The sequence below is a fragment of the Oreochromis aureus genome, linkage group 18 (assembly GCF_013358895.1).
Source record: "Oreochromis aureus strain Israel breed Guangdong linkage group 18, ZZ_aureus, whole genome shotgun sequence".
In the NCBI taxonomy this organism is placed as follows: domain Eukaryota; kingdom Metazoa; phylum Chordata; class Actinopteri; order Cichliformes; family Cichlidae; genus Oreochromis; species Oreochromis aureus.
This window is the reverse complement of record NC_052959.1, coordinates 18040930-18055967: the sequence shown is the minus strand read 5'-3', so window position 1 is coordinate 18055967 and position 15038 is coordinate 18040930. Positions and strand designations below refer to the sequence as shown.

General features: G+C 41.1%; 1 protein-coding gene across 2 annotated transcripts in view; it reads left to right on the top strand.

The window, feature by feature from the left end:
- Positions 1-15038, top strand: part of LOC116318668 (voltage-dependent R-type calcium channel subunit alpha-1E-like) — a 61544-nt gene that overhangs the window by 22187 nt on the left and 24319 nt on the right. For both annotated transcript variants that reach the window (XM_039602330.1, XM_039602331.1), the window contains 15 exons: positions 1209-1312; positions 2155-2313; positions 5773-5963; positions 6141-6244; positions 6326-6441; positions 7434-7487; positions 8681-8761; positions 8956-9165; positions 9314-9426; positions 9812-9924; positions 10083-10214; positions 10480-10549; positions 10929-11046; positions 11824-11891; positions 11981-12048. In XM_039602330.1, coding sequence (XP_039458264.1) covers positions 1209-1312; positions 2155-2313; positions 5773-5963; positions 6141-6244; positions 6326-6441; positions 7434-7487; positions 8681-8761; positions 8956-9165; positions 9314-9426; positions 9812-9924; positions 10083-10214; positions 10480-10549; positions 10929-11046; positions 11824-11891; positions 11981-12048 — 1701 coding nt within the window. The remainder of the gene's footprint in view (positions 1-1208; positions 1313-2154; positions 2314-5772; positions 5964-6140; positions 6245-6325; positions 6442-7433; positions 7488-8680; positions 8762-8955; positions 9166-9313; positions 9427-9811; positions 9925-10082; positions 10215-10479; positions 10550-10928; positions 11047-11823; positions 11892-11980; positions 12049-15038) is intronic.

The following is a 15038-nucleotide window of genomic DNA, read 5'->3' as shown; positions in this document are numbered from 1 at the left end:
AGGTTTTAGTTTGCAGATGATTGGTAACAGCATCCATCGCTGTGCACAGCCTTCAGTGCGGACAGTTAGAAAGGTTCTGAACGTGGTGTTATAGCTTTCAGCACTTATAAAGCGTTTTTTTCAGATTCATCCGCATTAGTGTGCACATGGCCTCACTCATTCACTCACTCACTTGGCCTCTCTCCCTCCCACTGCTTTCAGGAGAGATTCTGCGTGGGTTTACACTTGAGTTTCTGCCATGTGCTTTCTACCCCCTGCTTACACACACACACACACACACCCTCCCCCACACTTCTCAGCATTGTCCAAAGATTTTGTAAGTTTGTATATTTGTGTCTTCTGTGTGTGTGGAAACAAAGAGAGAGAGGTGGACAAATCAGGGAAAAATAATTAAGACGGTTTTCACAAGTCTGTTAAAATATTAGCGAGCAAATTAGCAGAAGATGCTGACCCGCTTGTCAGTAAGAGCATTAACGTTTTAATTGACGTGGAAATGAATTTTTATGCCGCCATTATCGGTGTGGTTTTGTAGCTTCAGCTGTGTGATTACCACTATTATAATTAAAAATAACAAAAGAATCTGCTTTTGCCGTTCCGGTAAGAAACATGCAGATGTGATTTTTCTGGAGAGAGCTTGCCTGTCGCCTGCTCCTGATGCTGTTTTTCAGTGTTTGTGTGTAGGTGGAGGGACATCAATGTGTGCGTGGGCAGATGTGAGTAGAGATGCCTGCCAGGTGTATGTGGCTGTGCATTCTTTGTCTCTCGCCATGCAAGTGTGCTACACCGAATGGAAATACTGTACCACTCACCGGCCTTACAGTTGTGGGGATGACAGCAGATCATATTTAATATTTCCCTTTATTTTTTCCTTTAACATGAATGAGTTATTTCCAAAAGTGTCCTTCAGATGCATCCATTTGTGCCTTTTTATCTATTTTTGCGCATCATTTTTCAGACGTCACAGGAAAATAACATTAATCTCAAGAAAGGAAAGAAGTTTTGTACCAGATTTAGCTGCTAATGGATGTTTTTTTTATGTGTCCCTGTTGTATAGTCTGTAATTTAACCCAAATGTCTCTCTCCTTTTTTTAGGCCACCAAAAATAATGATAGCTATTAATCCTTGAAAAAATGTCACAATGTCTTTCCAGTGGAGCGTTCCTACCATCAAAAATGTCTTTGAATCTCTATAATGTGTGCCTCCACCAGGATCCTGGCCACTGCCGGTGCCCACATGAACATCCCGGTCGACCTTCGGACCCTGAGGGCTGTTCGGGTGCTGAGACCTCTCAAACTCGTCTCCGGCATTCCCAGTGAGTCAACTACTGACCTCAAACTAAAAAGCACTTCAAGGTCAAACACACAAATGCAAAAGCTGCTGTTTCAGAATGTGTTAATTAGGAAGAGTTTCATAATCTGGATTTGTATGTACAAAAACTGTCAGGATGTCACGTGAGTATTAACATGTAGGCATTACACGGATTCTTTTAGTTTGCCTTGCTGTTGGACTTTTCCTCCAGGAAGTTGAACCCGTTGGTCAATTTACCTCATAGTACGCACTAGTTTCACTGTTTCCTATCTGCCAAATGTAAGCACTCCACAAGACACAGAAGACACAGAGTAATTTTAATTGTATATATGCCGTAGAAATTCTTGTGTATTAAGAGTTTTTCCAGTAATGACATTACTCGATGCTGTCCTCAGCAAGGAGCCAAGTAATCCAGAGTCGTGCACCTCCCTGAGCTTTATTTCCAGGCTATAGAAAATCCGGCCTTGACAAGCCAATCACGGGTCTTTTCACACCAGATCAAGCGAGTACTATAAAGTAGTAAAAAAAAAAAAGTCCACATAAAAATTAAGCTGGGATGTTGCATTGAAAATACGAAGGAGCTTGAACTGAGAAAGCAGGGTTTGAATTCTGTGTGAAGCCAAATATTATTTCTGCTTGCTGCAAATTTAAACTGATAGTAATGCAAATACAGTAACTGTTGCTATTTACAATTATCTTCATGAGCAGAAATAATAGAAAAGGCAAAAGTCCTTGACCGTTTTCACAAAAAAATGTAGCTAACCATGTACTTGGGAACTGTGATTGTTACACTGTCTTTTGTGTTATTCTTAAAGACAGTATCTGTTTGTGTATCAAAACCTCCAGGCCTCCAGATTGTGCTGAAGTCCATCATGAAGGCCATGATCCCCCTGCTCCAGATCGGTCTCCTCTTGTTCTTTGCCATCCTCATGTTCGCCATCATCGGTCTGGAGTTCTACAGCGGGAAGCTTCACCACACCTGCCTGCCATCAGACGACATTCTTGGTAAGATAAGTACATACAGTACTGTGCAAAAGTCTTGAGCCGCTCCTCATTACTTTATATTTTACTTCCAAGGAGCCCGACTTTCTTGTAATTTCTTAAAGTGGAGCGACAGTTCTCCAGGCTTTCTGAAACGCTTCCAAAGTTTTTCTTTGGACATTTGCTGCTTTTTCATCCATTTGCAGTCCAGTCCTTGTGCATGACCATTACCTGACCAGAGGAATAATTATTGGTTTGTTAAGCCACTTGTGAAATTTAATGCATAACAAAGGAGCCTTATTTACAGGGATGAACCATTAACCAATTTTAATTTATATCTTTAGGCACTTTGTTACTCGCAGCCTGTCACAAAAACATAATTTGTTTTCATTTCTTTGGTTGAATTTCCAAAAAATACCAAAGAGAGATTCTCTCACCAGCGAGCGAGATTATCTCTCACTGTAGAGACCATATCTCTTGGCTGGCTTGGGAATGACTCGATATCCCGCTGGATGAGCTGGAAGAGGTGGCAGGGGTGAGGGAAGTCTGGGCTTCTCTGCTCAGACAGCTGCCCCCACGATCTGAACCGAAGATAACAGACTGAAATGCATAAAACAGTATTTTCTCAAAGATTCCCAAAGAGCTATTAGGTGAAAACTTGGCATATCTAGGCACTGTGTGTCTTTCAAAAGTGGACAAGTGGAGGACAAAATGAAGAAGTATCAGGTGTAAAAGAAAAAACAACTGTCTATAGACCTGATACAGGACCAAAGAGATTCATCTTCTGCTCACTGAAGCCTCATCAGAAACGGTCTTAGTGGAAGGGTGGCTCTCAAGAAGCCATTCTTAAGGAAAACAGGGAGAAAAATCAGAGGTATGCCGAATTACACCAGAACTCAACTGAAAATCAACAGGAGCAGATCGTATGGAGAGACAAAATTTGAAACCTTTGGTTCAAATCATCATCATCATGTACAAAGGAGTTCAACAGTGAGTATCTACAGCCATCTGTAAAACACAGTGGAGGCTCTGCCATGGTTTGGAGCTGCGTTTCAGATAGTGGAGATATTGTCATAATGAATGGAAATATGAATACGGAAATGTATCATCAGATTTTGGAAAGTGTTTGGTTGGCACGGCTTCATTTTTCACCACATACTGCCAATGCAGCAAAAACATACCTGGATAGAAAAACACACAATGGAACTCCATCAGTCATGGATTGGCCTCCCGAGAGCTCAGACCGCAACATTGTTGAAGCAGTGTGGGGATCATCTCCAAAGAGAACAGGACTAAAGGCAGCCAGCAGTCACAGAAGAGCTTTGAATGTCCTTCGAGAGGTCTGGAGAACTATTCCTGAAGAGTAGACTAAGAAATGCCTAAGCTTGCCTAAGAGAATTCACTGTGGGCTGAAGAATAAAGGTGATCATACCAAAGCTCCTTAGAATTGTACAAACTTTATTTTTATATAGACTGTATTTCTGCGTATGTTTGCATGTGTCAGTAAAACCCAATTTTTCTAAAAAAAAAATATAAAGAAATGATGAGTGGGGCTCAAGACTTTTGCACAGTGCTGCACAGAACACTGACAGTCCAAAGTGAAATGGTAGAAACAGGAAAAAGCTCACAGTGTAAGCATTTTACACACACACACACACACACACACAAACCCACAGATTAAAATGCTCTTTCACTGCAGTGGCGATGTCCTTGCAGTTGTTATAGCTCTGAGTGCTGAGAACATGAAATCCAAAGACATCCACTTTCAAGTTTCAAGGGAGAAAAATGTTGTCGCCATTTTAAACATGGCTGTAAACACCATGATTTAGAATCATAAAATCATGATCAGTCTACATGTACATTATATTGATTACAGGTAAATGACGCCTTTGATTGTATTTTATTATCAATTTGAGGGCTCGCGTGCCGCCATTGTATCGCCGCTGAATTTAGAGGCATATTGTCAGGGTTTGTTTTGGATGCCTTGTAACTTACTGTGCCGGTTCGCCAGGTAAGCTCAATGTGTGATTTACTCATTGTTCTCTAACAGAGGGTGTGAACATCTTTGTTTGAGAAACTGAGGCCTTCATAGATTACAGTAGCAGCAGGCTCAGAGGTATTATTAGAGTTGTTGCTGGCTGATTTAGCTACTGCTTAATTAGTCAACAACTACTCTGTAATCACACCACCACACCATAGCATTTACTGTCATCGCCCAGCACGGCTCAGGGATGGATCGAGGTATAAAATTTTAATATTATAGCTGTCACGGCGTTCAGAGCAGGAGAAATAAATTGCTCCATTGTTCCCACAAAATTTAAAGCTTAAAGAGATGTTTTCAAACACACAAAAATACTCTCCGGATTTACAAAAAAGTTTCTTAAATTTACATTTAAACCTTCTCCCATAGCAAATTTATAATAATAATGCGTAAAAATATGAATCACGAGGCTTCACTAAATCCTGCTTGTATCTCTTAAAGCGAGATTTAAACTAAGCAAAGAGATTTTTACTCCATCGGCAGATGAACAGAGTGTTAGTGAGGGTCAAGGACTAAGGTGAGATAGCAGAAAGCAAAAATGTATTTCCAATGGAGGATGGCAGAGTGTATAACGTGCGGGTCAGTGATTGTTTCACCACAGATATTAAAAGGTCGTTCTCTCACGTCTAGAGCTTAGAATAACAAACACACTGGAAACACCGACCTGACTCTTCACTCTGTACAAAAAGTGTAAAAAAAAAATTAAATAAAAAAGGATAAAAAATGGATTAAAAGAAGCGAGCTATACAGTAACATGTTATCAGCTGTGTTGGTGTTGCTAGGTTGATTCTTGTAATGCTTTTCAAAGTGCCAGACTGGACTGTTTCCAGGGTTTATGCTGAACTAATATAACCATCTGCCGGCTTCACCTTCCACTTGAGTGGAGCGAAAGAAATGAAGAAACACAAGAAAGAAAAAAATTAATTCCCCAAATCTTCTTTAACTACTTTGATAACCACCACACACTACTAACCTAGTACCTCAGACCCACCAGATCCAGATGTTACAGTGTTATGTAGTTGAAGTTGGGGTATGATATAAAAATCGCAGACAGATTTTGTATGCCCTGCATCTGCCAATCATCTGTGAATATCCTCTCTCATAGCCAGGATGTGAGCCGTACTCGTGAAAGCTTTTCTTTTTTAGCACTGCTGCTTGTTTTTGTTGCCGTGGAAATGTGGATCCAGTTTGGGTGCTGGCACTGGTCCGTACTTCCACATCTGTATTTTGTGGTAGAGCTGGACTTTCACGTCTGTCCTCATTTGCCCTCCACTTGCACATTGTCTTCTGCACTTTAATGCAAACTTTCAGTTACCAGACTGGGGGGGGGGAATCTGTAAGGACCACAATCGAGAAAGCGGCAGTAGATCGTGAATATCTGGGGTCATTATGTTTGTGCTTCAATAAATGGGCACCGTGACATTTATGTTTCGTGCTTGTAGACAATGAGACTGTCGACTCGTCAGAGCTGGCATTTGCGTGCGGTGTGAGGAAGTGTCCAGAGAAGTACGACTGCAACGATACCTGGATCGGGCCCAATGACGGCATCACACAGTTCGACAACATCCTGTTTGCTGTTCTCACCGTCTTCCAGTGCATCACCATGGAGGGATGGACGGCTGTCCTCTATAACGTGAGCAGAAGCATTCAGCCTGAAAGTGAACCCTTAAACCCTTAATGCCTAGTGTTTCATATTTGATACACGAGTTTTTGAGACCTCTACATCGTCAGTGTGATCCCTCACCCCCTTGAAGGCTTGAGCACTGCCATGATGCTGAGTGTTTAATAACATAGAAATTATGGATTTCAGACCAACGATGCCTTGGGTATAACGTGGAACTGGATGTACTTCATTCCTCTCATCATTATTGGCTCGTTCTTTGTTTTGAATCTAGTTCTGGGAGTCCTGTCTGGGTAAGTGTGCCTCATTTATGTGAACATTTCTGTCCGTATTATGAGTGAAGAGAGTTGCTTTCATATGTTTTATTTTTTCAGCGAATTTGCGAAGGAGAGAGAGAGGGTGGAGAACCGGAGGGCCTTTATGAAACTGCGTCGCCAGCAGCAGGTGGAAAGAGAACTGAATGGCTACCGAGCCTGGATAGACAGGGCAGGTACTGGGCAGCAGAACAACTTTACATCTTTTATTACAGTGAGTGTGGAGAGGCTTCAGTGACTTAATCCTGGATGTTTTGATGAGAAATGCAACGGCTGATGAACCGAAGAAAAATGCTGAATCAATTAATCGATCAATTTTTTTTCCTTTTTTCTGGTCGTGGGAGAATTTCTATAACCAATAGTTTCCACGTTGGTATAATACCACTAACAGTTGACTGTGGAATATTTAGTAGTGAGGAAATTTCACAGCTGGACTGGTGAGTGAATGCTTTTGGCAATGTAAGGTTTAAACCAAGTGTTAGCCAGGTTTTGCTTCGCATAGCTGTTAAACAGAGAGAGCCAGGCTACTTTTTCCCCTTTATGTGCCGATACATTGACTCTCTTCTTTTAATTGAAATGTAATCGGCCTGTGCAAAGCGACACAGTGATTTCATTACATTTTTGAAGAGAGACTGGTTTGCTGCAGACACCTTCAGACTTTTGGATCCGCAGCAGAGTAGCTGAGTTGAGTTGCAGCAAACACACAGTGCTGTAATGGCAATCTACACTGCTAGTCTCCCACGCAAGCAGAGGGTAAGAAAAAGGTGATACTGACTCACTGACTTAAATTTGTGTGTGTGCATATATACACGCGCTTCTGTGTGTGTTTACATGCATGTGTGTGTCTGTGTGTGTGTGAGAGAGAGAGAGAGAGAGAAAGAGAGTCGCTGTGCATGTGCAATCATGTGTGCACGGGTGTGGGAGAGTGTGGGAAGAGGGGGAGAAAAGAGAGCGAGATACTGCGAGATTGTGAGCGAGAAAAGGAGCTCTGTCTTTAAGAAGGTCACGCCGGCCTCTCAGTGCAGCGTTTACATCAGTTTGGCCTCGGTTCCTGCTGCAGCTGTGTGCAGACACAATGAGCGCTATAACTCTGAAATGTGGGTTTCAGCTGCGGCTTGATTAAAAACAAATATGTCTGCATGTAACCTCCAGTTTTATTGTATTACAGAGGAGGTGATGCTTGCAGAGGAGAATAAAAGTTCAGGGAGATCACCGTTAGATGGTAAGTTCACACACTTTGCTTTTAGAATTATCCACATATACAGAGTGCATCAAAAAGAATCATCAGATTCTGAAAGGTTATATTTTTTTTTAAGTAATGGACAAAGAAGCTCGCAGTAAATTTAAAAATACATGGCCAAATATAAATGTTTACATTCAAAACTTACCAGTGCTCAATGTGTCCCCCTCCTGAGGCACGGCATATGTCCGAATGATAGTCACACTCATCCCATACTTTTGCGAGCATATCTGAAGTCACTGCAGCCGCTGCTACCTACCAGCAACCCCATGACTTTAAAATACACCGTGTATTTGTGGTGTTTGATACTGCAAATTTTGGTATTGCTCCGATACCAAGTAAAAACAGGGCCAGTGTTGCCGATACCAATTCCGATGCTTTTAACTTGAATGAATCATCATCACTTTCATATTGTTAACACATTTAACGACCACTAAATCAGTGTGATCTTTATTTTTCACAATAATTAGTTAATATAATAAACCACTTTTCAGCTTTTTATGTATTTTGAAACATTTTGTTTGTTTGTTTTGGAGACCTGTAATGGAAATGTGGCTGCCTCTAAAGCACTTTGGATCATCTTCTGTTGTTTAAATGTACTATGGGCTATAAATAACAGTCAGCACAAAAAGGTTCAGACATTTTTTTGGGTATATTTTTTCATTTCCAAAACAAAATAGTTTATTCAACACAATTCAGTGGGCTGTTTACTGAAGTTAGAGGATGGAAACAAAGTATCAGTATCGATCCAATACCAAAACCAGCGTCGGTAACGATACTATCGATATTTGTATCGATCTCACACTTCTACCGTGGATATCTCATACATATATCTCCTAACCTATAATGACTACTCAGACCTTAAACATGACTCAATATTTTATTGATAATCTGGAGGTAACCATTGCAACTATGCTTATGTTAATGTTATATCAATTTAATGGGTTAAAAAATTGTTTATTGTCTTGGCAACTGTCCATGGATGTTAGTGAGGGAAATGCCTGATTTTAAGGAGTTGTATTACAGGCACAGCTGTTACTGTTATGTTATTTATGTGGACGTTTAGTGTGACAGCAGAAGTCACCATTTCACCCGTTGTTTTCATTTTCATTTCTGATGTAAAGTTAGCAAAGTTGAGGTTTTGGTAAAGTTGAACTTGTGTGAAACATCTTTAGTGCTGAAGAGATCGAGTAAGAAGACGGGCGCGCGGCGAGGAGCACCGGGGGATGACAAGTATACAGACACGTCTACCGCCAGTGAGTGAAGCTCAGTTACTCACTGTCTTTACAGTAGGCTTCTTCCTACTTTCTTTACAGGATATCACCTGTGTCTGAGCTCTTGAGTTACTTATATACTGTACGTTTCACATGCATATGACTAACTCGAAAAATTCCCCCGCCTCCCTCTGTAAAAACTCTCTCCTTTCTTATTCTCCCTCTTTCTCCTTCAGGCATGTCACGATCGAGGATGAATTTCCGCAGCGGCCGCCGCGGCCCTGCTGCCTACTTGCGGCGTAAGGAGCGCATGTTGCGCATCTCGATCCGCCGCATGGTGAAGACAGACACTTTCTACTTGATGGTGCTCAGTCTGGTGGCTCTCAACACCATCTGTGTGGCCATTGTCCACCACAACCAACCCGACTGGCTCACCGTCTTCCTCTGTGGGTTTCTTTTGCGAATGTCTGTGCTGTTTGCTTTTTTTTTTTTAATCAAAAAAGTGAAATCAGGTCAGAAAATACCTTCTTTCTGGCTGCACCCTGCTTCATTCTGCTTTCTGACTTTTGCTTTTCCCCCCTCTTTAATCTCCAGACTATGCAGAGTTTGTTTTCCTGGGGCTGTTTCTGGCTGAGATGTTTTTGAAAATGTATGGTCTGGGTTTCCGGCTGTACTTCCACTCATCTTTCAACTGCTTCGACTGTGGGGTGAGGTCCTTCATCTCCTTTTCTCACTCTGTGCTAGAATATATGCAATTCTTGTGCTAAATGAAGACTAGGCTACTTAACGTCAGCGATACAATTTCTTATTACTTGAATAGATTATATAAACCAAAATCAACCATCTTTACCAAGAACAAAAGAAGGACTGGATTTTATACACACAGTGAGCTGATTAGGGATATAATAATCAACACAGGTAAAAATGATTAAGGGAATAAAACTGACAGGAAGTAAAACTGAGCATGAAAACCAACTTTCAAAGTAAAATAGAACATAAGCGAGAGAACTGATGGCGAAACAAACATTGCTGCACAGGTGAAGCATACAGAGCTTAATTTTTTTTCTTGTATGATCCTGACATGTTTTGCAGGTTATTGTCGGCAGCATCTTTGAGGTGGTGTGGGGTTTCTTCAGGCCTGGCATGTCATTCGGCATCAGTGTGCTCAGGGCGTTGAGACTTCTGAGGATTTTTAAGATCACAAAGTAAGTGGGGCAGCAGGACAGTTCACAGAGAAAGTAAATCATGTCAGCCTGGGTTGCACGACGGTGACGGTTGTTGAATTTTTACACGTTCCAGCTGACAAAAAAAACACCAAACAAAAAAAACAACCCAGAGGGTGTATTTTTTTTTTTTTTTTCAGATACTGGGCCTCTCTCAGGAACTTGGTTGTGTCCCTCATGAGCTCCATGAAGTCCATTATCAGCCTGCTTTTCCTTCTCTTCCTCTTCACTGTGGTGTTTGCTCTGCTGGGGATGCAGCTGTTTGGAGGGAGGTGCGTACTGACATCCTTAATTGTCAGTGAACTCGGCCAAATCGGTTTTCGTTTTAATTTCAATAATAATGGCACAGTTTTGAAAAACAGTATCTGCTTCCTACGATCTAAACAGCAGTTTCCTCAATGGTGTCCTAAAATAAGAGGAGAGGAAGCGATATGTCCAGATGAAAATAGCTCTGCATCCTCCTCCTCCTCTCCTTCCTCCTCCTCCCATTCTTCCTTGGTCATATCTGACCCTGCTTTCTATCTGCCTCCCCTCTAGGTTCATCTTTGAAGATTACACTCCCACCAACTTTGACACGTTTCCAGCTGCCATCATGACAGTGTTTCAGGTTTGGCTCCCACAGATCCCCTCATTTCTGCCTGCTCTCCATGACACATTGCACCCTGGGATATTTCTCACCCCAGGCGCAGATTAAACAACTCTGCTCGCTCGCTCGCCACCCCCTGCCTCCGCCATCATCCCACACATCCATGCACACATATGCGCACATGAATATCAGACAAGGGAAATGTGGAAAAAGTCCACATCGTATCTGCTACACATCCGCTGCACTGTAAAAGAGTGTTTTGATCAGCAGACACTGTAATTATTGCCTTGCTGCCATTTTAATGCTATACTTTGAACTGGTTGGTAGACAGTGACTTTGTCTCCTGTGCAGTGAATCTGATGTGAGCAATGTGCAAAATATTCTGTGAATTTGCCCACAGATTTTGACCGGCGAGGACTGGAACGAGGTGATGTATAATGGGATCCGCTCGCAGGGAGGCGTTCAGTACGGCATGTGGTCATCGATCTACTTCATAGTGCTCACATTGTTTGGAAATTGTATCCTTGTTGACCTCAAAAGTGGTCAGAGAGCGCTGATAAAAAGCATGATGCTTATAAGTGGTGGAAGTATTTTAGATAAAAATAGCGACATACCCGAGTGTTAAAATGATTAATATCAACAGAAGTACGCCGAGTTAAACTAGTATAAAAATGTTGTATTACAAGTAAAATCTTTAGCAGAATATCCTCTGTCACCAGTAATGTTGATGCAAGATGAGCAAAGTGTAAATACATGTCTCACCAGCCACTGGCCAACAGCTCGTTAACACAAATACCTAATCAGTCAATCATATGGTCAACATGACCTGCTGAAGTTCAAACAGCACCAGCATGGGGAAGAAATGTAATGTAAGTGACTTTGAATGTAGCATAAGAGCGAATATGTCAGTTTAAGGTGTTGTTGTGTGTGGTCCTTATTGGCAAATGCAATTGAAATAGATTTGTAGGTGAGTAAAAGGTGAAAGGAAAGTATACAAGTGGCTGAATAATGACCAGAAACATACCTACACCAGATCACAGCAAGTACAGTAGGGGTCAAAGGTGAGTCAGTGGCTGGGTGGAGAAGGATCAAAACAGAAATTTATATTTGACACCAGAGAGTGTCTTTGGATGGAAACAACTGACTTAGGTGACATGATGGCATATGAGTTCGCTCTTTGCTTCGGTAGTCCTGAAGAGCAAGCTAACTGACATTCATGTGGTCACCTAAAATCTCTTGAAGATGATTTTTATTTGTACTTTTTGGCGTTTTGTCCTTGACCGACATTACGACAGACACGCTGCTGAATGTCTTCTTGGCCATTGCCGTGGATAATCTGGCCAACGCACAGGAATTGACAAAGGTTTGCGCTGTTTTTAAATTTTTTGTTGTACGTTACAGACGTTTTGTTGTTAACCGCTCTTCGATTGCGGGTGTGGTCTTCTTCTTTAGGATGAAGAGGAGGAAGAAGAGTTCTTCAACCAGAGATACGCCAGAGGAAGAGACGGCCTGATAGCTGAGTAAGTTACTGGTCGACATCTAACAAAAATCCACGTTTAAGATGAGATAACCACAGTCTTCACAGCTCTTAAGTAACTGAATTTGAAATTGGACTGAAACTCTCTCACAGTTTCTCATTCGCAGTCGTTTTTTAGTGTTTTTCCAAGTCATTTTCCAAGAAGTGAAATGAAGCTAATACTTAAGATATGAATGCTGTGGGGAAACTGATGGTTCATCATCTTGCTTTATTAGAGGGGAGATGTGTTAAAGTCAGATTAAAATAAGTCAAGATCATTTATTTCCACCATGAGAAGAAGTTGTAGGTGTAAGTGTCAAATGTTTAAAACAGTATGTTCCTTATTTCTTCAGCTGCGCGGTGAATGCAAGGTAGAAAGGCATGTTTAACGTACTGATGCCAAAATTATGAATGTAAATTGAATGTGCCTGATTTAAAAGCATGAGTCATTTCAGACTCTCTGAGCTGCATAACTGAAACTCCTGTGACTGCCTTGGCTTGTGATTGGTTATGGTCAGCCTCTTTTGTTAATCAGAGGGGTAATTCTTCACTGATTTCCTTGCTCCTCTCTGCGACCTGGCGGCTTTCCCACAGGTCTAATTATCCCATAAGTTTGGGAGGAGAAGGGCGGGAGGTGTACTTCAAAGGTTGTCGGGAACAGTGGGAAGTCTGAATGTGTGACTCTACTGGGAGGAGGCACACTTTGGAGTGGGTCTGATTTTGACCAAGTTTGCCTGATTAGTGTGACTCCGGCTCATCAGAATTTCCACTGTGACAATGACATTTTTTTTGGAGGGCATAAAGATGTTACGTAACATCTGGGTGTCCTGCAGAGGCACGTTAAACCTCTCACTGAGAACACTGACCTGGCTAGATTATGGCTGTACCTGTCCTTCCTGTGTTTTACACCTCAGACCTTTTTCACAGCAGATTTTCACTGTATTAGCAGGAAATGCACAGCTGCATTCAGGAAATTTAATGACGGCTGATTTCTTCTTGAGGAGAGTATTGTGGAGGCTGGCGCTCTGAATTAGCATACTGGGACATTTAATGGGCCACCACTAACATTTGAGCTATGACAAGTCAAAATGGCTGCTGTGAAAAGGGTCCATTAACTACAAATGTTACTAAGTCAGATTTTCCTGACCATATATAATTAGAGATTGATAAGTGTGTTTTACCTTCTTCCCAAGTAGGCTTTTATGTATGGTGCAATAAGAAAATCAACTTGCAGAGGCTCAAAGCTTCTTTTTTACAGAATAGTTTAATTCAACTGTTAATGTCTTCTTGTAGTCGTTAAAATACTATTATACAGTAATGTTGAATAAAATGACTCTGTTGGTGCTTTTAGGCTTTGGTTTTAAAGTACAAATGTAGCAAACTTCCAAGAGTAGACAGTACTGTGCAAATGTCGTGAGCCACATCTCGTTTCTCTATATTTTGCTTCCAAGGAACCAGACTTTCATGTAAGTTTTTAAAGTGGTTTTGAGCAATAGTTCTCTAAGCTTTCTAAATGTCTTCCAAAGTGTTTCTTTGGAAAATCGCTGCTTTTTCACCAGTTTTCAATCTAGCCCTTGTACCTGACCATTTTTAGAGGATTAAGTTTTGTTTTTTTTTTGTTTGTTTTTTTATTTGGTTTTTTTTTTTTGAGTTACTTACTCTGCATGATTAAAGCATAAAATGCACCTAACTCAAGGGACAAACCAGCATAGTGTTTATACATAACAGACATAAAACAGTTTAAAATTGTATCTTAAACTATCATTTATTCCAATTTCTTTGGTTGATCCAACAAAAAACAAGAGACAACAGAGTTTGACAGACATAAAATAGCATTTTTCCACCAGCAAGGTGATTTCCAGAGAACTATTAGCTGAAAACTTGGCATGTCTCAACATGGTGTGCAGTGTGTCCTTAAAAAAACTGAAGAAACTGGACAAGTGAAGAAGAAGAAGAAGTGGAAGGCCTAAAAAAATTCTACAGCATTCCAGTGGAAGGGAAGCAGGGAGAAAAGCCTGTGGTATTCCCAATAATAAGTGCATGGAAAATCAGCGGCAACAGGTTTTATGAAGCGATTATATAATACAAATTCAAATCAATATGGAGAGATCAGGACACTGAGCATCTACACCAGGGGTCTCCAACTCCAGACCTTGAGAGCTACTGTCCTGCAGCTTTTAGAAGTATCCTTGTTCCAACACACCAGAATCAAATGAATGGCTTGTTACCAAGCATTGCCAAACTTGATGGCATGCTGAACAGGTAATTCAACCTTTTGATTCTGCTGTGTTGAAGTAGGCATGCATCTAAAAGCTGCAGGACAGTAGCTCTCGAGGACTGGAGTTAGAGACCCCTGGTCTACAGCCATCTGTAAAACATGGTGGAGGCTCTGTCATGGTTTTGGGCTACATTTCAGCCAGTGGTATCAGAGGCTTTGCCAAAATTTATTTTAATTTTCATCCAGCATCCTGCATTATCTGGAAAGCATCTAAATGGCAACACCTCACTGCTGAAACTGAAAAAATTGAATTGAAATGTATGCGTAGAGGAGGTCAGAACAGAGGTAAAACACAGTTGAGGCTCTGTCATGGTTTGGGGCTGCATTTTAACCAATGCTGTTGGCTCGAGAACTATTCCTGAAGACTACTTAAAGAAATGAGAAGAAAACCTGCCTAATAGAGTTCAGGCTCTGTAGAAGAATAAAAATGGTCATACCAAATACTGACTTTCACCTTGTTCGAATTGTATAAACCAAATATAAGCAAATTAAGGGTCACTCAAAAGTTTTGCTCAGTATTTTTAAGAAAATTGAAAAAAACAAAAACAAACCCTAAATTATTCTGTAGAGATATGGCAGAGTGATGGAAAAACACTCCCTCTGAACTTCTAATATGAGCTCGTCTATTTTAGCTACTTCCAAAGAAGTGAAATCAGAAGCCGTTTGGCCAGGTTCCCCTAAAAAATAAAGAATTTGTTATTAGTGAATTAAAGCAG